Here is a 26,609-nt window from a genome sequence, read left to right on the forward strand (position 1 = left end):
TGGACACTCCCAGGAATTGGGCAGACCCAGCTTCTCTGGGCACCCTGTGCTAGGGGGCTTCACCACCCTCACAAGGAAGAATTTCTTCCCAAAATCCCCCCTGACCCCAGACTTCTGTCCTCTACCTGCTTTCCAAGTCACTAAAGGTGCTGAGAGCTGTAAAATATTTCCAAGTGCTTTAAATGAGCTTGGGAGTTCTGAGGACTTATGCCCTAACAGAAGATTGTCCTATTCCCCTAGTCTGTCCTTTAGGCTCAGTCCTGAGGCAGGAGTTCAGTGCTGAAGAACAGACACAGCACCAAAGGCCCTGAATCTGCTTGGGGCCAATGCCAGGGGCTGAGGGGAGCTCGTCCTCCCCTGGGAGCAGGACTGGGACAGAGGGTGCACCAGGGGCAGCATTGATAAAATTACATCACCAAGGCCAAGTTACAAACATTCTCCACTTTATTTCTGCACTCCCAAGGCCCAAACGGGGCCTTCCTGCCCATTCCCACCCTCTGGAGTCTGTGTGAAATCCAAGGGAAAGGCTCCCAGGAATGCCATAGGAAAGGTTCCAAAAATCCCACGGGGAGGGCTCCCATAAATCCCATAGGAAGGGCTCCCATAAATCCCACAGGAAGGGCTGTGGGCCCTCACAAGGCATCGTAGTCGTCGTCGTCCTCGTGCTTCCTCTTGAGCGGGTTGGGGTCGGCGGCGCCGGGCTGGACCATGTTGGTGGTGATCAGGATGTTCTTGGGGCCGATCAGGGAGGGGTTGATCAGGACGTTCTGCACCGTGGGAGTGGTGGGAGTGGCTGTGGGAATCATGCAAAGGGTTCACTGAAAGCTTTGGAGCAATCCCTGAATTATTCCAGGCTCATAAAGCGCCGTGCTGCCAAAACATTCCGGGGGGTTCATCCCAAGAGGGAGGATGAGGAAATGCTTGGTGGGGGGGGTGAGGACACGAGGGGAGAGAGAAACAGGAGCCAAGAAGGGAGGGAGCTACCCAGGATGGCAATGTTCTGGCTAGGAATGGGAATTAACACTGGAATATCCTGGAATAAGGGAGAGGGGAAGAAATTCCCACACCAGCTTGGCCAGAGCAGCTGTGGCTGCCCCATCCCTGGAAGTGTTCCAGGTCAGCTTGGAGCAGCATGGAGGGTGTGTCTGTCCATGGCAGGGGGTGGGACTGGACGAGCTTCTCCCTGCCGAGCCAAGCACCCGGTGGCTGTGTGGTTATCCCTGCCCAGTTTCCATGCCCAGGATTCCCAGGAATACCTGACTTCCCAGCAGGCTGTGAGGATGGGATCTGGACAGTGAAGCGCTGCCCTGCCAGCGACACCGGCGCTCCCACCTTGGCTGACACCGACACAGTCTGGGCTGAGGGGGTACCTGCAGTCAACACAACCCCACCAGAAGAGATCAAAATAAACCCATAAACACTCCCAAAACTCCCTCCCAACTGGAACCTGTTATTGGACACAGTGGGAATGCACAGGAACATAAGGACACCAGATATAAGGAGTCAGATTTCCAGGCAGAGCTGCACATTTGCTCATTTTCCCACAACGACCCCAGCCCTACAGAATTCCAGACTATAAACACAGACTAATTTTTAAGGCACAGCTCTAAATTTTAAGATGCTTTCTAAAATGGATCTTTCCCAGGGCTATTTAATTCACCATCATACTGACATTGAGGAAAATAACCCTAAATTTAGGTAAGGTTCTTGAATAGCTCCTTAAATTAAGAATTTATCAAAAATACATAAATGCATTACAGATACTATGTTTAAATGTTATCATAACAATAAAGTCCAATTAATGAAATTAACTTTCTGATGCTGTCAAACAATAAAAGGTCAGGCAGTCCCTGACATTCCCTCAGGGACTGAAAAGTGTTTTAAACTATTCCTCTTTATTTTTCCTTCCTAAGATGAAGGTGGGAATCCCCTGTGGAGCTGCTTCCTACCCAAAGTGGGAGTGCTGGGCCTGCTGCTCACAGCACCCACGCTCAGGCGAGGGACTGTGATCCTGCCTGCTGTGGAGGAGACCTGTGGAGAGAGAACCAGGGAATCAGGGAATGGCTTGGAATAAACAGGAAAGTCATGCCCACCCCCACACTGAGGCATTCAGGGCTTCCCAGCAAAGGAAATATTCACCCTCTAAAGCAGAAACAACTGAGGTGGAAGTAAGAAGTACTCTTTTAATATCTACACCACAGCCTGACTTGTGCCTCTGCAACCTGACATTAAACCTGACAGTTCCCCCTGGATATCAGGAGGAATTTCTTCATGGAAAGGGTGATCAGGCATTGGAAAGGGCTGCCCAAGGAGGTGCTGGAGTCTCCATGGGAATGACTGGACATGGCACTCTGCTCTGGCGGGGATTGGGCACAGGCTGGGTTTGCTGATCCTGGAGGGTTTTTCCAGCCTCAGTAATTCTGGGATTCTGCAGAATTTCTTTAACACTACAATATTCCCATACTTTAAATTTCCCCATATTTTAAAATTTCCATTTAAAATCAACCAACAACAACCTGCAAATCCAGCCTGGAGATCTCCGAGCTGACGCGCACAGGCCAATACTCACCCACACCTTTCAGAGGTGAGGGAAACCGCAAATGAACAGCACTCCCAACCCCCCAGGGCTGAATCCCCAATCCCTGAGCAATCCTTACCTTCTTCTGCAGGGATTTGAGGCGGTAGTTGGGGGCAGTCAGGCAGTACCTGTCGGGCGGCAGCCGCGGGCCCGAGTACGGCTTGATCAGCGGCAGCGGCGTCTGGTTCTTCTGGCGGGCAATGTCCAGCAGGAACTGCAGAGACACGGCCACATCCCCGTGTCCTGGTGACAACCCTGTGTCCCAGGGACATCTCTGTGTCCTGGCCACATCCCTGTGTCTGAGTGACATCCCCGTGTCCCAGGGACATCTCTGTGTCCTGGCCACATCCCTGTGTCTGAGTGACATCCCTCTGTCCTGCCCTCACCCTCATGTCCCAGCCATATCCCTGTGTCCCAGGGACATCCCCGTGTCCTGCCCTCATCCCCGTGTCCTGCCCTCATCCCCGTGTCCCGGTGACATCCCCGGCTGCACTCACATCCCGGGGCGGGGGCGATGTGAAGGACTGGTCAGTGCGGCACTGGATCGCCAGGCGCACGTCGTCCGCGTCCACGCTCGACTTCTTGGCGTGGCTCGAGTAGATCTTGGCGTCCTCCAGGATCGTGGTCACGTATCCTGGGGGAAACAGGCCCTGGATTAAATTAAATGTTCCCCATCCCCATCCTCATCTCACCCAGCCGGCTCTGCGGCGTCTGGGTACTGCTCAAACTGCCCGAGGGCAGCGTTGGATGGGATAACGGGAAGGAATTCCTCCCTGCCAGCCCCTGGCACAGGGTGCCCAGAGAAACTGTGGCTGCCCCTGGACCCCTGGAAGTGTCCAAGGCCAGCCTGGACGCGGCTTAGAGCAGTCTGGGACAGCGGAAGGTGCGCCTGCCCGAGTCATCCCAGGATTTGTGATTCTGTGATTACTTTTAAAGAGTCACATAATTACAGCTGGAAAAGATCTCCACTGCCACCAACAGGGGAACCCCGGGGAAACACGGATTCAGAGAGCACCCCCTGCTCCAGACAACACTTCCCTGCTCCCCCCGGGGTTTCCTCACGCACTTCCACCCCGGCCCCACTTACTGTAGGCGAACTCCAGCATCTGGTTGATGACGCGAGGCTCATACTCGGTGATGCCCATGTCCTTGAGGATCTGCGCCATCACCTGCGGGGGGAGGACACAGGCACCGCTCAGCCCCCCGAGCCCCCGGTACCTCCCGGTCCCGCCCGGATCCGCCCGGACCCCGCGGTACCTGCGCGTCTTTAGGAGCGCTCTTGGGAGACGCCATCTTGGCCGCCTCCATAGCTTCCGGTCATGTGACAGAAGGGGCGCGGCTACGGCGGCCGGGAGGGCTCGTTACTATGGAGACGCGGCCTAGCGGCGTTGCCACGGAGACGCGGCCTGGCAGGGCAGAAATTGATTTTACTGTAAATATTCATTTAGGCCAGCTGATGCACAGACGCAATCTGCTGGATTCAAGTGACTGCTTTCCCGCTCCCCCTGCTGCAGACAGCCCGGTGCCTGTGGTGATGCAGGAGGGGATGTTTTGTTACTTCATTAACAGCTCTGAAGCCACTTTTTAAATTGCCAGCATTCCCATGATTAACTAAGAATGACAGTGTTCCGTGTTTCCATGTTCTGAAAATAACAGGTTCCACTTTGGAAGCAAACTTAAAAGGTTTTTAAAGCTGTCTTTTATGGCAGCTGACTGGATTTGGAAGCCATTTAGAGCACATTCCATATGAAGTTTGTTAAAATGTCTCACTTTTTGAGGCAAAACAGAACCAAAAACCGAGTTTTGTTGTGATTTTGTCATACAGGCCACCAGCAGTGCTCCAGGAGCAGTTGGAATGTGTTGTCTGGAGTAAGGTCTGGAGGAACAGGACGTGCTGGGGACTCCCATCCCGGAGATGGAGACACCAAGAGCTGCTCCCTCTTGTGAAAAACAAGGTTCACTCTTCTGGTAGATTTTAAAAGGTTTAAAAAAGACAATAAGAGATAAATAATAAAGCAAAAAGTTATTATGGTTGGGTGCTTGGCATTTACTTAAGAGCACACCTGCTGTTTTGGAGACACTCTTGAAGTTTAGCAGCTCATTGCATATTTACAGACTTATTATACATTTTTAAACTTTTTTATGAACTGATTTTTTATATTCTAAGAACCGTTTTACATAGCTACTTCTTGAGTCTGCTTTTTTAGAGCACGTGTGTTTTTTGGCTGTGGTTTTAATTTTTTTTTTTAATCAGTCTTAATTTGGGTTGTGGTTTTTAATTTCTCTAGATGGTCGGTGCTGGTAAGTGGTATATTAGTAACAGGTGTTTTCACTGGGTGTTATCCAGCTATGTAGGTGGTTCACTTACTATAAAGAAACTTTATCAGCTTACATTACTCCTAAAGAAAATTGTATCTTAAAAATTATTTTAACATTATGCATATAGTGTTCACTTTATTATTTGCAAAAAGCCAATACCATAATATGTATTTATAACACTCTGATTCCAGCAGCAGCTCAAGTGCCCCATCCCGAGCCAGGAAAGCACCCAGCACCTTCATCAACCAAGCTGGATGGAGACACAGCCCAGCCCTGCTTTGGGTTTGGGGGTCCTGGGCTCAGCCTGGGGGAACAGGAGCAGCCCCATGGTTCTGGCAGAGCCTGGAGGAGCTGGAAAACCCTGACCCAGCACAAGGGGCAGGCACAGCATTCCTGGGCCAGAATTCGTGTGCTGAGGCAGCACTGAGGCCAAGTCATTTGACTTCCATGAGTCAGAGTGCGTTACACAAAAACATCCTGGGAGGAGGGAGGGAGGAGGAATTCCAAGACACTGACCTTAGACAACAACAGCAAAAAAATCCACTTTTCTTTCCCCTTGTTTTAGGAAAGAGGGGTAGAGGAACTCTTCCACAGGCTGGAATCAGGCTGGAACTTGGCACATGGAGCTGTCACACCACTTATTCCCAAGGCAGGAAAGAAAATGGTAGTTTGCACTTCTGTGGGGCTTGGGATTTATCCCTAAACCCTCTGTGCCACCCTCTGACTCTCCTGCCTCCTCTGTGCCACCTTCTCCACCTGCCCACAGGTGATTTTCCACTCTGGGAAGCACAACCAGGAGCTACTTGCAGGATTTCTGGGAGGAAAGCAGCAGGAGAAGACAGGGAGAGCCCGTTCCCACAGGGCAGTCACCTGTCCCCAGGGCCACAAATGCCTTCCTGGCCATGGATGCTTCTCCCCATGGAGTCCTGTGGGGCACAGCCATGCTGGGAGCCATGGGATCACTGAGGTTGGAAAAGCCCTCAAAGACCATCGAGTCCAGCCTGTGCCTGATCCCCACCTTGTCCCCAGCACTGAGTGCCGCCTCCAGTCCTTCCTTGGACACCTCCAGGGATGGGCACTCTTAGCACCTCCCCGGGTAGTTCCTATGTTTTAGCAACCTTTTCCATGAAGAAATTCCTGCTGATGTCCAATCTAACCCTCTCCTGGCACAACCTGAGACCGCTCCCTCTCCTCCTGTCCCTGTGAGCAGAGCCCGACCCCCCTGGCTGTCCCCTCCTGTCAGGGAGTTGTGGAGAGCCAGAAGTTCCCCTGCGTCTCCTTTTCTCCAGGATAAACACAGGACACATTCCATGGGCACCACACACTGCCCCATGGAAGAGCAGCCACCCTTCCCCTCTGCTCAGACACTGGGGCTGTTCTGAGCATCAGAAAACAGGAAATGGGGTCATGGTGTGTCCTGGCCCGGCGACTCCTCCGGGTGCCGCGGGTTGTTCATCCCAGGCAGCTGCCAGCCAGCTGGGAATCATCTGTTGGGAGAAATCAGGAGCACAGCCTGGGCACGTGGCTCTGCTCAGGGTGCAGGATTTTAATCCCATAAATCTTAAATCCCTGCAAGTGTTCAAGGCCAGGATGGATGGGGCTTGGAGCAACCTGGGATAGGGGAAGGTGTGACTGTGTGGCAGGGAGTGAAACAAGATGGGCTTTAGGGTCCCTCCCAACCCAACCCACTGTGTGATTCTGTGAAATTTCACTGGGGATTTCTTCCCAGACAGGATTTGTTGAGGTGTTCAGGGTGCAGCCACACACAGCCCTGGCACAAGGACAGCTTTTCTTGTTGGGAGATGTCCAAATCTACATGAACAAGCCCAGCCAGAGCTTCTGCCTCTTGGAAAGGGCAGCAGGAATCTCCCTAACATCAGATCTGGGATTTGCTGGACAATGCAGTGCCTGTGCTCAGCTCTGACCTTTCCAACACCAATCCCACACTATTTGGCTCCACAAAACCAACTTTTGAGCAGTCCTTGGGAGCAAAGAGCTGCAAAGGGCTCAGCTCCAAGGAGGGGGAGGATGTTTTTTCTGTAGCTGATACCCCTCTCACACCTGCTGGGTTCTGGAGGAATTCTGAGGACTGTGGCAGGGGATATCCTGCTGTTCTCTTTGGCTCTGTGCTTCCAGCTTCCCAGAGCCTTTCCCCTGGCATTCCCAACTCTGTCTCTTCCACCCCAGCGTTTTCCAGTTCCTCATCCCTGACTATCCCTGAAGTGGAAAGTTTATCCAGGCTGAGTGTCCAGCTGTCTCTTTGGGAATGATGGTCAAATACAGCCTTTCCCATCTTACCTTCATCATATCATTAAGGCAATTCCACACTCAGCAGCAAATGCTGGGGAAGAGCTCAAGGGGGAAAGACCCCAAGTTGACACAAAATGTCGGAAAATTGGTAATCAGCCCCCAATGATTCAATTTCCAGAATTACCTCACCTGGGAGCTGCAGGTCCTTCCTGCAGCACGAGGAGAAATGGAAGTGATATTCAAGGGTCCCAAGTGAATTCAGCTCTTAATGACACTGAGCACGTTCCCTTCCCTTAAATTACACTTGACACAAATGAGAATAAATCCCACAAAACCACAGGAGCTCAGAGTCAAATTTGAATACATTTGTATTATTTATTGGCTGTATTAAATATATTATCTATTTGATAGTTACAATTTAGTAATACAATGCATGGCAGCTTTAACATATGTTTGAGATACCTCAGAAATGACAATACAAGAAAACTGAAGATACCTAAAATACATTAATGCCACGAGGGTACATCCTTCTGGAATGGACAACAGCTGATGGAAAAATCTATGTTGCAGTATAAATCCTGAATATTCTCTAGAAATACGAGCACTTTGTGGCAATTACAAAAGGAATGGATTTCATGTTTTAACAGTGTTGACTTGTTAGTATTTACTCTGCAATCCTAATTTCAGGACTATTATTGCCAAATAAACCTCTACAAATTGGTTCTATGGAGTTAAAAAAGAACCCTTTGGCAACAGAGATTTGCTGCAGGCAGTTCATCTGCTAAAGGGAGAGTATGAGGAAAATAAAGACAGACTGTAAACTCTTCTGCAAACTAGAGACTAATATCTGTATAAAACTCTGACACTGGAGGGAGAGATTTCTATGATATAATAAATGATTAACTTAAAGTTCTGCTACAAGTAGAACAATACATTCAAACATACATTTTTTTTTTCTTTCCAGGACTTTTAATCAAAATAAATAGAGTACAAAAATGAAGAGTACGTTTTGAGAAGATTAATTTCAGATTGCACCATCAATCTACTGTGAAGAGGATTAAGTGATACTAGGTCATAATTTAGGTTTTCCACATCTGAAATACAACACAATGCCTCAAACTCTAATACAACGTTATTCTTCAACTGCTGTAGGAGAAAGACCCTTAAAAGTGATTAATTAATTACTGGAAACACATCACCGGTATCTCTGTCACATCCATCCTCCCACCCACAAGTGCATTGCTCTGATGGCCAAAGTGGCACCACAGACTTTGCAAAATACCTTAAACCTACTGTTCTGTGGCATGTTCCAAATGCTGTTGGAAAGACCCATCCTGACATTGGAAATTTGTGAGTTCCAGCTTTCAAAAGCTTTGATCTAATGGAGCCAGGGGCTGCCAGGCTCCTCCTCAGGGATTCATAAGCAGATGGAACACAACAGTCAAATGTAGTGCACAGTGTCCACAAAAATATCCCCCCAGCCGACCAGGACGAGTTTCAGACAAGTTCATAGCAGGCTGAACATTCCCAACAGGAAAACCATGGAATGTGAAGCTGCTACCACTGGGATAGCAAGTTTAAAACATCGTATAAACATTATCTAAAAAGAGTTCTCTCACCTAAGATTTGCTCATTGGGGTTAAGTTAGAAGGGCACCCAAAGCAGGCTGAACTTTTTTATTTTTTAGGTTAATAATAGTACAAAAACATTTGCTCAGTTTGAGCCAAATAGTGTAACATTTATCATAAATGCACTCTTTCTCCTTAAAGACAACTCCTGTGCTGTTCTGAGCACGCTGCACAGGGAATTCTTTTCTCTCAGGCACTGAGAGTGAAATGTGGATTGGGCCAAAGCTGCTCAGGACAGCAGGAACATTCTGGGCAGAGCCTTTCCTGGGCAAGCCGGCCGAGCGCCACGTCCTGCTGGCATTGGTTTGGATTAAAACCCTAAAAAACCCTGGCACCCTCTACTCCAACACTTGAAATGATTATTACTGAATCCCAAGTATTAAAATAACTGTAAAGTAGTAATATCACTAAGTCAATATTCTGCTTTCCTTCTACAGTCTAGTAAATGTGGTATGCTCTAGTAGGCTCTGCAGTTCTGCTCTAAGCTCAAGCACTCGTGCTGCTGGATTTCACGGATATCAAACTACAGCGAAACCTGACGGAACAGCCACCGCCTCCCGCTGCTCCGGTGGTGCTGGGAAAGGACTGTTCTAGCAATGCCTTCCCTCTCCAACTGCCTGGGATGGGGAGAGAGGAGCGTGCACACCCCCAGTGCGCACCGCAAGGCAGCTGACCGCTGCTCCCCAACGGCTCACCCTGATTGCAGAGACCCCCAGGATCACCCTTTCTACAGGAAATCTGCCTTCAGCATTGGAAAGGATCCGCCGAGCCAGCCTCGCCAGCAGCAGGAGCGGGAACGCACGGAGCGAGGGGTTCCCAGCTAGGATTTCACTGAACTACCCATAAATACCCCAGAGAGCTCTGTACAGACAGCCGAGCAGGGCCAGCTCTGCCCCTACTTGATGACGAAGTACTGGATGACCACGGCGAAGAGGATGGCGACCACGGCGAAGCCGCAGAGCAGCGCGATGGCGATGGCGCGCTCCTCGCGCAGCCGCTTCCCGCTCTGCCCCAGCTCGGCGCCCGCCGGGGCCGCGGCGGGGCCCGGCTCCCGGCGCTGGCAGCAGAACACGGTGCTGGGGCTGTAGGGGCCGTAGAGCTCCGGGCTGCCCGGCAGGTCGTGGCACTGGCGGCCGGCGCAGACGCGCGCTCGGTACTCGCAGCTCGCCTGCGCGGCCGGCAGCCGGAACCACGGCTCGGGGCCCTTGTACACCTGGCAGGAGACAGGAGCCACTTCAGTCTGCAGCACCTCGTAGTCATCGTGTCGAGACGGACACAGCTGGCACCGACACCAGTCTTTAATAGCAACTCTGACTCCTAGCCTCACAGGCAGCTTCTCACAGCGCTGACTCCCTTTTCTTACAGGCAGCTCTATACAGCTCTGATTCCTTCTAAGTTTCCTTCTTCCTTCTGTATGACTGGCTACCCCAACCTGTCCCTTTCCCAGGTACCTAGCCCTGTGTGTCCCTCACACAGCACCTTCTTACCCTATCTGTCCCCTGCATGACCACACATCCCTTCCTCATCACAGCACAGCCAGCAAACTCCATCTTCAAATGCAGCAGACTCTCAGTCTCAAGCTGCAGCTGCAACTGCAACTTACTCTTGACTAGCTAACCTACTCTTTTATAAACCCAACCCTCATAGGGCAGGCAAGGCTGTCTCCACTTCTCGGCAATCAGTATAGCTGTAATTAATTGGGAAAGATTGCCTTCTGCATTGTCCTTACAAACTAATCTCCTACAGCACCTCACTCACCACCAGCACCTGGAGCTGCCTGTCCTGCTCCAGGGGTGTGTGCAGTCCTGGGCACAGCCTGGAGCTGCTCTCCTCTCCCCAGATTCAAAAAATCACAGCTTAAATCTCTGGACAAGCCACGATTCATTTAGGTTTCCTGCCACATCCCACAGTGAGGGCTCACCTGGGCTGGGTGGCTCAGGAGAAAAAAAAGTCATCCTGCATTTTCTTCCTTACAGCTCCTCCACCAAAGTGGATTAACAGAGGCAGTGGCACCCACAGGTTTAAGAATCAAGAGCCAAAGGAATTGTTGGGAGAACAGGATAAACCAGTGCTCACCCACTTCACACTTTCTAAAATGAAGTCTCCCTGTCACCTCCCCAAACAGAATTTCAACCTTCAAATCGTGGAATCACAGCATGGTTTGGGTCAGAAGGGATCTTAGAGCCCATCTCATTCCACTCTCTGTCATGAGCAGGGACACCTTCCACAAGAAATACGCACATCTTTTTTTTGTAATAATTTTCCCCAGTCAAAACCCCTCACATTCCTGATGCTGCATAAAAGGTACCTGATCAAACTCTCTGCCAGCAGCAAGCTGAAGGATGTAAACAATGGAATCTCCTTTCATCGGCTGTAGAGGCTCCCATGTGATTTCAAAAGTGTTTTCTTCCAGCTGAATTGCTTTAGGTGCTGGAAAATAAAGTGATTTGTTGGTGTTTTAGAAAAAGAACAATGGTCTCTACAAATGTACAGCTGTCATGCTTAGGGGCAACTCACTCCAGTAACTTAAAGCAATTAAGATTTTCTTGTTTCTTTCTTTATCTTCTATTTGATGACATGAGCTTAAAAAAATGATCATTGTTATGTGTAGGTTACACTTGCTGGTCTTTCAGAGCTGCCAGGGTGAGCCCATCATGTCTGCAGAGAGGAGCAACATTTCTGCTCATGTGCAGAGCTGAAATTATGTTCTAACCATGGTTCAGTCAATTAACTGTGCTGCAGGCACTCACCACTCTGACCACAGTGACTTTAATGATGACCTTTAATGTTCATGTTAAAAAGTGAAGATCAGAGGAATTAACTGTGCTCTCATTTGCCTGCACACTGCTGCAACTTTGATGGATAACCCTGCAAAATTCCTTTCCAGCTGAGCAAAGGTGGGAATGCACAGTTCAGGGGTGGCAGAGCTGCAGTGCAGGAGGTGATGACAACAGAAGAGCCCTTTTCACACCCAGACAAAGCCCCTCAGAGTGAGTTTGTGTTTCTATCCCTGCAAAGACAGCCCGAGGGTCAAGTTGTAGGATTCAATCCTGCCCACCAGTGGCTTGCAGCAGTTGCCAGGGTATTGTGTTTTATCTTCTTTTTCTCTCTGCCAGAGTGGGGGTTAAAAGCTTGAGAGAAGGTATTTCATGTTCAGACTCAGATGCTTATTAATCCTTATCTATATTACAGTGAGTTCTACAGCACTTCTAGCTAACAAACTAAAAATGGAGATGTATCTCTCTCTCTACAAGGCCTTTTAAGGACAAATTTTCCAATTAAGAAAAGCCATCTAAATTATTTTTACTTTTAACCCAATATCCAATCACCCATGACCTGCAGTGCAGAATTTTCTATCCAATTACAAAAGTACCACCTGGACCCACGAAGAAGAAGGTGAAGAAGAAGAAAACTTCCACCATAAAACCTCCATCTTGCTTTCTATATATTACTACATTCTAAAATAATAAATTCTGTATTTTCCCACCATGTGACATTACACACTTCTATTCAAACTACACACCCGTGATCCCAGTTCCATCCCTCAATTTTGGAAGCCTTCTCCACGGCCTCAGGTCAAAAGCAGTGCTCTCCTGGGGGTCAGTGCCTGTCAGCACAGACAACCCAAAACTCTTAAGTTTCCAGGGCTCCAGCAGCAGGGCAGCTCACCTTTGAGAGGTGCAGGTGGAGACTTGGTGGTGGTGAAAGCACAGACCTCAGAGAAGGCTCCTTCCCCAGCGTCGTTGTACGCCTGGATGCGGAAATGGTACGTGGTGGATTCACTGAGCCTCTGCACCTTGTAGGTGTGACAGGGACCATTATAGACTGTCACAAACCTGGGGGACACACAACACACACACAGTTAGCCAGCAATCACCGATGTGCAGGGCAGAATCACACCTGAAACACTTGGATTTGAGGTAAGGGCAAAGCAGTGATGCTGCACTCCCAGGGTCCCAGGTTTCTTCCCACTGAGGCTGCAGGGCCCAACTACTCTGAATCAAGAGAACAGCCCTTGAATATCCAAAATAAATTGTAATTTCCAGTTAAAGAACAGCTGGCCAACCACTGTTTCTTATATGCAGGCCCGACTTTGTTTTAGAATGTACAAAAATAACACTGCCAGCACAGGGTGGTGGTAAGGGACTTATTCTTTAAATAGTATTTACTGCTTACAAGCAGCAGAAGTGCAAGCTGTTGACAGCATTTCTGGTTGAAAGATGGGATGCAAAACTGCAAAAGGACAAACTCTGGGATGCCCCAATGACTCTGTGGTGCAAACACAAGGGAGAATAACATAAAACCCCTTAAAAAAACTTGACATGAAGTGGTAAAAAGCACAAGATCCTTAATGGTCTCACCTGCCAAACCTGTCCTCCATCTGCAGGTTGAACTGAGTAGGGTTGGGAATTAAAGCTCTGCTGGGCCCTTCTCCCCATTTCAGTTTAAGGCTCTGGTAGCTGAAGACCACACATTCCAGGTGGGGAGGGTCAGGAGGTAGTGGTTTGGTTTTGGCTTTCATGGAATGACTGAAAGGACCAACTCCAAAGCTGTTGATGGCCTGTACCCTGATCCTGGGAATGGGAGAGAGCAGCCACATGGTCAGGAAAAGTGCTGGGTAACCAAGCAAGAGTTAAAAGGTGCACAGAGTAGAACTCCAAACAGTAAAGCAATTAAGATGCAGTTAGAAATGGAATCTGAACTCAGCTTTAACCAAGGCTGAGGTCACAGGAACCCCTGTTCTCTTACCTGACCATCCAACTTGTTCTGGCCACACACCTGAGCATCCCAATGAAAAATTCTAAACCCAGAAACCTTGAAGTTTTGGCTTTGAGGCAGAATGTGAACCTGAACACCAACCATCATCTCAGGATATGACAATTTAAGGAATGCTTTTTGGAATTACAGGGTGAATTAGGCAAATAGGTCTGTAAGCTGCATGAAAAATTGTTCTAAAAATTCCAAGTGCTACCCTCAAAAGGACTTTGAAATCCTATGAATGTGATTTCAGAATAATTCTTACCTGTACAGGGTGTCAGGCAGCAGATTCTCAAGGACATGGGTGGTGTTTCTCCCCACAGTGACCAGCTGCTTCTCCCCATACTCGATGTTGTACCCTGTGATCTCTGCCCCGTGGCAGCAGGGCTCTTCCCACTGGATTGCAAGGCACGTGGAGAAAGGGGAGGAAATTTCCACCTGATCCTCTTCAAGTAAGTGGAGCACGGCCACGGCTGCAGGCACCGACGGGGGCGTGGTCACCACTCCTGTGTCCCCAAACAGCCCCACCCCAGCCACGTTCACAGCCTGAAAGACACCACACAGGAGTTACCAAACCCCCGTTTTCCAATCTGGCACTCACAGCTCTCGCAGCCTTCCGTGTGCTCTTAAAAGCAACATGGAACAGAGTGGAAAAATCTCCTGAGTAATTTGTCAACAGGGCAGAGCAGCTGGTAATTCACAGCACGTTGGATCTAAATTCTTCAGGGTAGGAAGAGGGACTGGGGGACAAGGGAAGTGTTTTTCCCAATTACCTTCTCTATTGCATGAGCAGGTGACAGCACATGACTTTATTCCTCTCTAGCTGGAGTCTGTCCCCAAACTGCAAGTGCCCACTGTCACCTAAAGGCTTTTCCTACCTGGACTCTGCAGTAATAGGTGGTTGCAGGTGTGAGCCCCTTGACCTCATAGCTCTGGCAGGGGCCAGTGTAGATGATGTGCATGGACCCCTCCACCTGGCCCCAGTCCAGCCTGTACTCGGTGATTTCTGCTCCGTTGCATGCTGGGCTCTGTGGGGTGAGGGAGAAACTCTGCTCAGATCTTGCACTTGCAAACCCCCAGCACCCGGGGGGAGCTCTGTTACACTGGGTGATAGTCACAGAAAAGGTTGGAAAACACCTCCAGGATCATCAAATCCAGCCTTTGGAAGCACTGGGATTGAAACCTGAGGTCTGTTCCAAGGGATTTTAAGTTAAAAGGTGATATGTGGCTGTAACACCACCACAGTTCACACCTGAAGTTTGACTGACCCACGATCTCTTACCACTTTAGAAGAATTAATTCACTATATATTAATTACCACACCATGAGGAGGGTTAAATGCCACCCATTTTGTCCAGTCAGGATTGAAATTAGTAACTCCCGAAGTTTACAAACCCAACACAGATATCTATAAAGGAATGAGCTTAAAGTATTCTACCTCTACATATAGTATTTCTCTCATTTCTGTGTATCAGAAATGTGTCACTAAAATTCTAAAAGCCAAACAGTAATTTGGATGGCACTGGAAGCCATCAACACCTACCTCCCACGAAACCACAGCACAAGTTGCACTTTTGCAGGTTATCAGGGGTTTGCAGCACTGCTCCGGGGGTCCTGGAGCAGTGCAAAGCTCTGCCTTCTCAGAGTAGGGGCCAAACTGCAGGAAAACAACACTGCATGAACACAGCAACAGCACCAGGGCAAGAACTGATGTGCAAGTGAAGCAAACAATTTTTAACTTGACAGGGAAGCAAACAGCAGAGTTCAGGGCTCAGTTTCAAATTCCCTGCAGGTACCTGAAGCTGGCCCTGCTCCCACAGGACACCTGAGCTCCTCCCTCCCCCAGCCAGGATCTGCCTTCCAGCAGCAGCTGGGGACTGCTTCACAAAGATTTTTATTGCCACCAAAGTTTATCCTACGCTTCTCCCAAGCTGGCATGGCTGGCACACTCCCCTCTCCGCACAATGCTGCTGAGCTGGGGCTAACTCATCCAACATTTCCAAAGGCACAAACATCAGGAGGTTCACACAACACGGGCTTCAAAAGCCCCTCAGCACCATCACTCGTGTCCCTTGTGTGGAAGCAGTGAGATGTGAGTGCAGTTCTCACCCCAACTTTGTTCCCTGCCCTGAGCCAGAAGCTGTAGGTTCTCCCTGGGAGCAGGCTGGTCACTCCAAACTCAGCTGCTGGGCCCTGATAAACCACCCTGCGCTCGTCCTGCTCCGAGCTGGCCATCTCCAGGAGATATTCTGTCACCTCAGAGCCTCCATCCACAGCTGGGGGGGCTGGCAAACAAAAAGAGATTGGATTTTCCGATTAATTTCTGAATTCCCTAAGTTAGGGCACGCTCTTGTCATGTGTCTGAGCTGATACATTTCATGAAGCTTGCTTTCCCCCCCCCCAGGTACTGATAGTTTAAGATGGTCTTCATCAGGGGTTTTTTCATATATTTTCCCTGTTTTTTTCACAAAACAGTGTATCTTCATTAATTTTTGCATATCTCCTTTACTGAGATAACAGCAGGAAAACAAGAGTTGAACTTAAATTGCCAAGCAGGTGTCTGTCATGGGCAGACATGAAACTTTCTCACTGGAAAATATTTATATCTGCTTAAATCTCACTGTATCACCCTACCAAAAGTGGATAGAAGCTTTGATCTTCTTAAAAAGAATCCCACAAAACAAAAACCCCACCCTAAAAAACAACTAAGGCCATGGACAGCATTTCTAGATTATTTTTCCCTCTTTTTTTTTTTCTCTCTGTGAAGAGTTCTCTAGATTTTTGAATTGGATGACTGAAATCAGAGCAATGTTTTAATCCACCTCTGGTGCTTACCCCACTGCAAAGTGATTTCCTTGGGCTTGGCTTTGCCCACCAGGGCTGGGGCAGGACAGGGCCCAGGGGGAACGGCTGCTGTCGTGACAGTCGTGACATCAGAGGCCTGCCAGGGACACAGGTCATTGCAGAGCACAGACATAAAGCATTTGACTAAAAGATGAACAGAAATGGTTTCCAGAAGCACCCTTCCCCTCGTGCTGCTCACCTGGCTGTCCCCACCTTTACTGGCACAGGACACCCGGAGCCTGTAGGAGGTGCCAGGTCTGAGGTGGTCACACACGTGTTCCCGCTGGGCTCCGCTGTAAATGGGCTCCCACCTCCCTCCTGGGGGAAGGAAAAACACTTTACCCTTTCAGACCTTTCTAAAATCCCACCTGAAAATTCTTTCACACAATTATTAAGGCAGTCAAGCCAGAGAATTAATTTGAAATGATTAGTTATATAGGGAACGTGCACAACACAACACACTGTGTGAAATCAGAAGTGACTGCTGGAGTAACCATCATTTAAGATGGAAAATATCTCCAAAATCCAAGTCTAAACCATGTCCCACATCTAAATGTGAATTAAATACCTGCAGGGATGAGACTTGAGTACTGTATTAGTACCCAAAGCTGATTCCTTACCAGATGATGCCTCGGAGATTTCCAAAAAGTATTTAGAAATGTCTGATCCTCCATTATCCTTGGGGGGTTCTGAAAGAAATCAACACCTTAAGTTACAGAAGATTTCATATCAAGGCACTGTTTTGTTATCAGCTTTTCCAGTGAACACCTACATGTCCATTCACACAGACAACTCAACCAGCAAGAGAAACCAATGTACTTCATTATTCACAATACATTTTTCAGAGCAATTTTCCTCCTGTTATTCATCATTATTATGCCAGGAAGAGTAACTGGGAAAACACTCCCAATTTCAGGTATCAGGTCTTACTTTTTAAGTCAACATAAGAATTAAACATCACAGTTAACCCAGAGGGTATTATCTCAGCAGTTACTGCTTCTCAAAAATGAATGAACAATACCACTGTGGTACCACAGCCTCAAAATTAACCATTTTTGGATAAGGTTGAGTATTTCTCCTGCAATAACAATACCTGCAGATAAATAATCAGCCTGAGCTCCCTCTCATTGAATCAGAGAGAGGCTCTCCACACCCCAGCAGCACTGGAATACCCCAAGGCACCTACCCCACGTGACTCTCACACTGTGGGGATGGATCTTGCCCTTTACAACAGGTCTGCTTGGAGCTCCAGGTCTGTCAGGTTTGGTGCTGTGTTCCACCACCTCACTGGGGCTGCTTTTTCCTTCACTGTTGTAGGCAAAGAGCTGTTGGAGGAGGGAAGAGAATAGAGAATAACTGGTTTATTTAATGACAGTAATGTATGTTGATAAGAGGATAAACATGCTGAGGATTAAAAAAAAAAATCTTCTATTAAAATCCCAACCAAAATAAAGACAACATTTATATCAAAATTAGCTGGTGCAAAAAATCTGATTTGGATTATTACTTCATCAAACCTCCTCTCAAAACAGGTAATTGTTGGGACAACAGGTGAATTCCTGCTGACTACATACAAAGTTGAAAAATTTGCTGGAAAATGCCAAAGCCCAGGAAAGCACATGAAATTAGGAACATGCTGTGGTACAAACCCTGAACTTATAGGATGTACTCCTCCTCAGGTTTCTTAAAGTGCATGAGAGCTCATCTCCATTGTACTGGGGCTGAAATCCATAACCCTGGCAAGGAGGGAAAATCAGAATGAACAGAATCACTGATTTTTAAAATAAAACAAAACCCAGAGCAGGTAAATCACATTTTTTTTTAAAATCTTGAACTTAATTTCTCAACCATGAATTGCACATAATACTTTTATCTCTACCACAAATTCCATGCAGTAATTTATTTCTGCCACAGATTCCATGCAATACTTCAACTCTATGAGCTCTGTGCAACATTTAATCTCTCTGCCATGAACTCCGTGCAATTCTTTGCCTCTCTGCCATGAACTCCGTGCAATTCTTTGCCTCTCTGCCATGAACTCCGTGCAATTCTTTGCCTCTCTGCCATAAACTCCGTGCAATTCTTTGCCTCTCTGCCACAAACTCCGTGCAATTCTTTGCCTCTCTGCCATAAACTCCGTGCAATGCTTGCCGACCATTTATCAGAAAGTAAAAAAAAAATTCATTTTTATTTCAGCACTATGAAGGAAGTTTCCACACAAAGCCCAGCACTTACAGAACCTTCTTCCTCCATGTCTAGGCTGTAGGTGAGGGAGTCATCCAAGGCTCCTCCTGCAGGAGGGCTCCATCCCAGGGCCATCCAGGTCACTCCTGCTTCCAGCAGCACGGGTGGTGCCGGGGCCGGGGGCACTACCCCGGCTGTGCCGAATGTCACCGTCTCACTGAACCCACTGGGGAGGAGATTTTGAACAAGGGTGAGCAGCAGCTGGTTGAATCCAAGGGGAAACCCATCATTTGGTACCCTTGGGCTCCTGGTTACCTCATTCCAATGTCGTTTTTAGCAGCCAGTCTCAGGGAGTATCTTGTGGAGGGAGTGAGTCTGGTGAGCTTGTACTGCTTCAGGTGGCCGTAGTAACATTCCTTGAAGGGGCCATTCTTCCCCTGAAAACAGGGAGATCCAGAGTCACTCTCTGATCCCTGCCACGGTCACCCTCCTCACTCTACATCTTCCTAAATCCCAGAATCTCAGACTGGTTTGGGTTGGGAGAGACCTTAAAGCTCATCTCGTTCTATGGGCAGGGACACCTTCCATGAGAAATGTAATTTCAATCATTTAACAGTAATTTGAGAAGAAATTAATGAGCCTCAAGAATGCAAAATTTAATGTATCATAGTCATGCTGAGTCTGCTGGTGGCCACCCTAAGCAGGTAATAATTTACATTAGGACTGAGATACCCGATTACTTTTGGTACTGTGGATTTGACAAAGTGGTGATAAACCACTGAGTTGAAAACAAAGCACATTTTTGAATTTTTTTTATCCCTTTGCATTACATCACATCTCAGCAAGATGCACAAGGGCTGAGGGAGATTTGTGACACAACCCAAAGGTGCCAAATGCTCATGCATTTGAAGAGAACACAGGAATTACTGATGCTCTGGATGGCAAATGAGGCAGTTTTACACTGCCCCCTCCCACTGATCATTTGCCCTTTCAAAATGGTCAGGACAGCTGCACCAAAACAGCTGCTGTACCTAAGCAAAGGGTATTTTTAAGTGTAATTGCTCTACAGATGTCATTATGATTTTTGTTTTTGTACTAGAAAAGCTCTTACCTCATCCCATTCTAAAAGAAAATTAGTTATTTTGGAACCATTGTCATTTGAGGACTGAAAATAAACAAACAATAAAAAAATGAGTTAAAATCAAGTGGTTTAAAATGTGTTTTATAAATATTTTTACATATTGAATATTATAAACTCCCACTGTTGTGCTACTTCTTTTAGTTCTGATAGTTTAGAATATGAATTTATAAATTATTTTATTTCATAAATGAAGCAAATTATATTCTTAGAGCTCTTTTCCTTGTGCCTTGTACTGTGTGCTCACCACATGCCTGTGAAATCTAAGGGGTCACACAAACAACACCTAACACGTGAAATGGGAACTTCTTCATTTTCTAAGCACAGACTCTACAAATAATTTGTCTAAAGTCATTTAGCTGGAACCATTTTTCAGCACAGTCATTAAGACAAACATCAAGGACCAAGCAAACACAGCTACCAACAAGCCTTCACAGACAGTGGTTAGTTATATTCAAAAGTCAGATTAAAAATGAGCATCTATAAAAACATCCAAAGAAATTTAGTCTGAACAGGTCAAAATAACTAAAAGAATATTAAGTCCTATCTATTTATCATCCAGGACCTCAAGCGAAGATATAAATAAATATCAGGGTTTTTTTCCTCTGCCAGTTCAGAAGAGAAGAGCCCTGCTACCAACTCTGTCACACTAAAGCCGCAGGCAAGAAATTCAGCAAACATTGAAAAAACTGAGAAAGGGAATTATTATTTCATTATCAATCTTCACTGAGCAACTTAAAAGGCAACACCTACAGCACACTCTGAATTTTTGATGAAGCTAATTTAAATACACTGCACAGGAATCCAGCAGAGAGCTCTGCTCCCCTTCACTCAGCCCCAGGTTTGGCTCTTACCTTCCACTGCAAGCTCAGGCTATTTTTGGTTCTGTTAATCAGTTTTGGGGCAGCTGGACAGTCTGGCTCACAGCTCTCTGTAGTGAAGCTCACCAGTTCTGAAATGGTTTCTTTGATGGAACTGCTGGTTGCTGAAACTCTATAAACAAAGGGTAATTAATGATGTGGCTGTTGCACTGGCCCCTGGAAATTCAATGGAAGAGCTGGCAGCTTCAGGGATTTAATCCCCAGCAGTGGCTGCAGGGTGGGGGTCACACCTGCTGACCCCCAGCCCCCACCTCTCACACTTCATTTACTCTGCCGTTACTCTCTGTCACAGTGGAGATACTTCAGTGCTGAAATACCTGTAGGACAGGGGATGAAATCTATGGCAGGTGTTCCCAAATGGTAACAGGATACCTGTTGAGCATCTTAAAATTCAAATACAGCCATCACTTGTGCAGGAGTACGGGCACTAAAGAGGCTAAATCATAAAATCCCAAACTTCATAGGAATTGTTTCATGTTTTCAGCAATCCTGCCTCCTTCTGTGGAAACACAACCCACTGTGAAGGTGGAGCTGTGCCCAGCATTTCCCACACTCAGAACTTTTCCACAACTTCAGAGCAGGAGTTTGCTCCAGGGAATCTTTAATCTCATCTGCTCCAGTGCCCCAGCACTGAGTGTGACTGTTCCCAGAGTTCCTCTGGTTTGTCTCACCAGCTGCTCTGCTCTCTCCCTGGCCAGCCCAACACCTCCAGTCAGGACCATTTACTCCTGAACATCCCATCCCATCCCATCCCATCCCACTTTCCATTCCAGCCCATTCCCACTTCCCATTCCGGCCCATTCCCACTTCTCTGCTTGCACTGCAGCAGGTCAGACAAGCATTTCTGGAAATCAAGCTGACAAGGCAGACTTTCAGATCCAATTTCAAGGCTAAATTATTTCATTTACCACTGACTTCAGCCCACAACAATCTACAGAGTGTTGTTCTAAAAAAATACCAGCAGAGAATAAGGTTTTTAATTGAGAAATATGAGGAGACAGAGAAGATGGTAGGGAAGAAAATGAGGTGGTATTTTAACAAAGTTAGATGATAAATGGGAATTTAGACAGCAAACCCAGTGTCCACAGCATGGTGTTTTTTTTTTTCCAGAGTCTTCCTTAACTGTTTGCATCACCCCTTTTCCATGAAGCCACAATAATCCTGGAATTCTCACATCCCCCAAAGCATACCTGGCATGATAATCAGTGGCTGGTCTGAGATCAGGAAGTGTAATTGTTAATTCTTCCCCACTGTGAAAAGGCAAAAACAAACAAAAAGCAGAGTTACAGCTCTTCCTTAAACCTCAGGGCTCAAAGCTCATTGAAAAGCAAAACCACGTAGTGCACATTTAAGTTTCCCACTGTCCATGTATAACTCTTTAGTGACATTACTTAAAATTTATTTCACGTGAAGTAGGAAGGTCTGCAAGTCAACAAACAGCTCCTGATAGAGAGATTGCTGATTGGTTAATGGTTTAAACATTGTGCTTAAAGGAAGAAACTAAACTTACACATAGACAGATTTAAATTTTCCATTTTTACCACTGTTGGATATTGCTACTTCAAATGTAAATGCTGCTGGACTATGACTATGGCTCTCTCCATTCTGTGAACTAACTGGGAGATTCCAGGACAGAACGGCTGATCTTGCTTGTATATCAGAAACCTATTAAAAGCATAAATAATGCAAGTAAGTTTGCTTTCTGCAAGAAAAGGTTAATTAGTCAATAACATGGCGTCGCTAATTGGCCTAGGAAGCTCCTCACTGGAGGAATTCTTTCCCTTTGGAGTGGGAATACAGAGGCATTCTTTGGATTGCAATGATTTCCTCTTTTCATTTCTAAAGGCTTTCCCTTCCAACACCAAACCAACACCACACTAGGGCAGGAAGAGGAAACTCCTGCCATCAACGTTTCCATCACTCATTTGGAGCAAATGTTCAATGGGGAGCCTTGGGCAGGACCCCGGATCAGATTTAGGCACAGACACCTCATTTTCTGACAGCTCTCTCACACAATATTCTACCACTGCTCCTAAGGACAGCACAGGCTCTGTTTGTAAAACTCAAAATTTCTTGTCTGATTTCTTTTTTTTTTTTTTTCTGCTTTAATTCCCACACTCCAAATTCTCTCTGCCCAAGGCAACACAGCCCTGTGGTAGCTTTAGTACACACGTCAGAAGCAGCAGAGATAAAGTACTTAAAGGACCAAAAAACCCCTCAAAAACTGGGGAAAAGGAACACAAACCCTGTTTGCTGTGTGGATAATGCAGAGAAGAGCTCATTAAAATTGCTCAAGATCAAACACAGACACTTTAACTACCCTCACCAGACTCCACCTTCCTAAATAAGTCTCTAAATACTCAAATATTTGCTCCAGTTTCTCAATGTAACATCAAAAGAGGATCTATTTGTGCACATTTTATCCTCAACACTCCTAAATCCTCTCTGCTGAGCAAAGGATGGTCCCAAGAGTGGACAAACTTCCAAGAGTTTATTTAGCAGGCCCCTGGTTTGCAAGGTAAAGCCCTCACATACACTGGAAAACTGCAACAGTGGAATATTCTGGGATTACAAGCTGGCAAACTGAGAAATAGTGAATTTCCAGCACGGCTGCCCTTTCCCAGCTATAAACTCTGACAACTAAACTGTATTTATCTTGTCTATTAAAAAAAATTAAATCATCAAGAACAAAGAAAAAGGGATTGATAAAACACAAGTTATTTTATAGGAAGCACAGGCCCAGAAAATAATGTGATTTTAAGGCTAATACTTACAACTGGCTTGCCAATGCTCAAGTGAGTATCACATTTCCTGGATTCTGTGTCAGATTCTGCAATTTAAACACAAACCAGATTATCCCAAAGCCTGAGAGCAACCCTGGCTGTTACCAAAAGGCCACCACGAGATGGAGTTGGCCTCATTAGGACTTGAACAATGGTTCTTATTGTGCAAAGTTCATTTCCCCTGTTTGTTTTGGCTGTGTGAAGGGCAGGAACACCAACTATCCAAAACCAACAGTGGCACAAAAACCCTTTTAGTACATCCTGCACAAAGGGGATCTTTTCCTAATGGAGCAGAAATAGGTTTTCTTTGACAACACAAAAACAGTCCTCCAAAAATGAGAGGTGTTAAAAAAAAAAGACAATAAGATCTTATCACTGCCTTATGTGTTTTCCTGGAATTTCTATGGCAAAACATTCCCAGTTTGGAAGAAGCCTGACACTGTCTGAAAGCAAAGCAAAGACAATGACACTGCACAAAGTCTTTAGTAGCCATGAGGTATTAAAAAGCTGAAATTACAACTAATTAAACAGCAGCCTCTACAGCTGCTCAAATATTCCTATTTCTTGAAGGTTTAAGTGACTCCTGGTTAACCAAAAAGTACCACAAACAGTGACACCAGAAGTTCTGGAAGTACCTATGGACCACCCTCACTGGGAATATTGATCAGTCCTGGGTCAGAAATGGCAGGGAAGTAAAAAGGTTTAAGATTAAATCGTCCTGAAGACCTTATTTGATAAATATAAAATGAAAAAACTTGATATTCCAATGATTTCTAGAGGAAAAAAAAATACATAACCATAATTGATTTCAGGCTTGCTCTAATCCTGAATGACCAAATAAATTCATAAATTCAGCTTTTTCAGAACCTGCTTTGCAATGAATTCATAGAAAATAAGAAAATAACTGAGATTTCCCCCTGTCCATGCCACCTACCTCCCATCTCTGCCTCTGGACTGCCCTTTGTTTTTCCTATCTGCTTCTGCTTTAGTGCTCCAACTGCCCCTTGCTGGCCCTTCCCATTCCCATTGGGAATTGTGGCATTGGAAGAATTAAGGACTTTATGTGGTGAGGAGGGAGGGCTGTTCAGTTTATTGTTGGTGTGACCAGTGGCTTGTCTGTCCTTTAGTCTCTTCTTGAGGTGTTCCTGCATTTTGAGACTCCTCTCATCCCTCTGGATGAAGTTTGTCCTTCCATGGGAACGAGGTTCTGCAAAGAAGGAAGAAATTACTTCATGATTCTGAATTACTCATTTGACATCTGAATGTACAAGCTGGAAAAACCACTAAAAACCGAGGCCCTGGAATTCCCCTGTGTTTTGTCAGTCTGGAAGTGCAGGGATTTTGGAGTTTGGGATCTTTCTAAACTGAATTTTTTTGACTTTTCTCCTGTAAGCTGCTCCAGATCCTGCTTTACTGCTGCCTTTCTTCCCTGCTACAGACACATTAGCAAAAAAAAAAATACTCAAATTTAGGACCCAAACTGAATTTTTCCAACACAGCCTGAATGGTGCTTTACCCTAGAGTGAGTCAAAATACATAATTACCAATTTAAGCTTGAGAGACAATGAATGGTCTTACTAAGTCTAATTTCTGTTTTAAGTCTTGATTATATAAAATCATTACATAAAATAAGGATTAGAGCTTGGTTTAATTCAACACAAACCTAGTCCTTCACTGATTTACTGCTTCATTCAGTTTCTAGAGTGGGTCTACTCTTCACCCTCCACTATGGATAATGACATTTTTTGGGTTATTTTCGTTCACTTTTCAGTCATATTTGGACAAAAAAAATACATTCATGTATCAAGTTAAGTTAATTTTCAATAAACTTCACATCGAGGCTGTGACAGTGGGCAGAATTTTAGGGAAAGGAGTTTAGGAGTCACTACTATGGGATTTACAGCTGGAAAAGCAAGGATGCATAAAAATTACATTTCTCAGGTACAAATGTGCATAATTCTTTGAAAACACGGGATTCAAACAAAAAATTCAGAGGATACACAACCACATGGTGAGTACCTGACCCACAGGGGTGCTCTAAGTTAATAACAGGACCTCCAGGAGTGTTGGAACCCTAAAACCTGGAAGTTTTGAACTTCCTATCCTTTCTGACACTGACCCTCAGGAGAACACTGCTTTTGAGGCCTGGGAGGCTTCCAAATTTGAGTGGTAAAGTTAAAATCACTGGTGTGTAGTTGAATAGCAGTGTGTAATATCACATGGTGAAGGGTTTGAAATCTGGAGTCTTAAAAACATAGTAATAAGTACAGGACAAGACAGAGGTTCTTAAGTGTTGTCTCTTCCTTCTTGTTCCTTCTTCTTCATAAGTTCAAGTAATAATTCTTAATTAGATAGAAAATCCCATCACAAGTATTTAGTTATTAGGTCAAAAGCATAAATAATATAGATGCTAGCTCTTAATTGAATAGTTAGCCTTGTAACTAGCTAGAAACACCTCCATTTTCTCACTTTTAGCTTGTCAGCTAGAAGTACTGAAGAACTCTCTGTACTATAAATAAGATTTAATAAACAACCAAGTCCAAACATGAAAATCCATCTCTTGAGCGTTAATCCTAACTCTAAGTAAAAACAAAAGAAAAAAAAGAAAATAGCCACTAATAAAGTAGTAATGTTAGCACCGGTGGGGTTGGGGGATTGCTGGGACTGGGACATTGCTGGGCTCTCACCTTGCTCCTGGAACACGTGTGGTGGTGGGTGCTGGTGCATGAACTGAGGTGGGAGCTCTCCTGTGCCGGGCACCGCGGGGAACACGGGATGAGGAGGGGGTGGGAGCAGGGCATGGGGGTGGTGCATGTAATGGGGCACGTGGGGGGGAGGAGGGGGAGGAGGGGGATGCATGGAAGGATGGAATTCCCCCGAGTGGGGCACCACCACCACTCTCCGAACTCCGTTTTCTTCCACCACCTGTTGGGAAATGGGAGAAAGCAACCGTGAGCGCAGAGGCAATCCCATCAAATACTGGATATTTAACAAGGAATTTCCCTGCTCTGGGTCACACCCAGCACCTGACAGGCAGGGGTTTGCACAGCAGACTGGAGTCCAGTGGGAATCTGGTATAAAGCAGAGTTTGAGGCAGTCAGTCACACCAAAGAACTGAACAATCACAGAATCCCAGCATGGTTTAGGTAGAAAAAGATCTTAAACTTCGTCTCATCCACCCCTGCAGGGACAGCTTCCACAGAACAAGGAGGCTGCTCCAAGCCCCATCCAGCCTGTCCTGGAACG

The 26,609-nt window shown here is 46.3% G+C and overlaps 2 protein-coding genes across 2 annotated transcripts in view; both read right to left on the minus strand.

Moving 5' to 3' along the window:
* Window positions 1–426: 426 nt before the first annotated feature.
* Window positions 427–3,893, minus strand: TAF9B (TATA-box binding protein associated factor 9b). Its single transcript, XM_062502720.1, has 7 exons — window positions 3,836–3,893; window positions 3,666–3,747; window positions 3,076–3,212; window positions 2,658–2,792; window positions 1,950–2,031; window positions 1,257–1,370; window positions 427–793 (listed from the first exon to the last, which is right to left on the minus strand). The coding sequence occupies exons 1-7, from the start codon at window positions 3,884–3,886 to the stop codon at window positions 633–635; spliced, it is 762 nt and encodes a 253-aa protein (XP_062358704.1). The 5' UTR covers window positions 3,887–3,893; the 3' UTR covers window positions 427–632.
* Window positions 3,894–7,536: 3,643 nt separating this feature from the next.
* LOC134049882 (fibronectin type-III domain-containing protein 3a-like) overlaps window positions 7,537–26,609 on the minus strand; it is a 36,652-nt gene continuing 17,579 nt past the window's right edge. Inside the window, exons 5-26 of the mRNA XM_062502609.1 lie at window positions 26,051–26,288; window positions 24,298–24,570; window positions 23,355–23,410; window positions 22,091–22,245; window positions 21,771–21,830; window positions 20,554–20,692; window positions 19,673–19,726; window positions 18,877–18,998; window positions 18,613–18,787; window positions 18,027–18,113; window positions 17,564–17,702; window positions 16,998–17,066; window positions 16,577–16,695; window positions 16,369–16,474; window positions 15,643–15,818; window positions 15,077–15,190; window positions 14,412–14,561; window positions 13,799–14,079; window positions 13,137–13,349; window positions 12,445–12,611; window positions 11,084–11,205; window positions 7,537–9,988 (exon numbers count right to left, since the gene is read on the minus strand). Of these exons, the coding sequence (XP_062358593.1) occupies window positions 9,671–9,988; window positions 11,084–11,205; window positions 12,445–12,611; window positions 13,137–13,349; window positions 13,799–14,079; window positions 14,412–14,561; window positions 15,077–15,190; window positions 15,643–15,818; window positions 16,369–16,474; window positions 16,577–16,695; window positions 16,998–17,066; window positions 17,564–17,702; window positions 18,027–18,113; window positions 18,613–18,787; window positions 18,877–18,998; window positions 19,673–19,726; window positions 20,554–20,692; window positions 21,771–21,830; window positions 22,091–22,245; window positions 23,355–23,410; window positions 24,298–24,570; window positions 26,051–26,288 (3,333 nt within the window). The 3' untranslated portion in view covers window positions 7,537–9,670. The remainder of the gene's footprint in view (window positions 9,989–11,083; window positions 11,206–12,444; window positions 12,612–13,136; window positions 13,350–13,798; window positions 14,080–14,411; window positions 14,562–15,076; window positions 15,191–15,642; window positions 15,819–16,368; window positions 16,475–16,576; window positions 16,696–16,997; window positions 17,067–17,563; window positions 17,703–18,026; window positions 18,114–18,612; window positions 18,788–18,876; window positions 18,999–19,672; window positions 19,727–20,553; window positions 20,693–21,770; window positions 21,831–22,090; window positions 22,246–23,354; window positions 23,411–24,297; window positions 24,571–26,050; window positions 26,289–26,609) is intronic.

Source organism: Cinclus cinclus, chromosome 15 (assembly GCF_963662255.1).
Source record: "Cinclus cinclus chromosome 15, bCinCin1.1, whole genome shotgun sequence".
NCBI classification, from domain to species: Eukaryota; Metazoa; Chordata; class Aves; order Passeriformes; family Cinclidae; genus Cinclus; species Cinclus cinclus.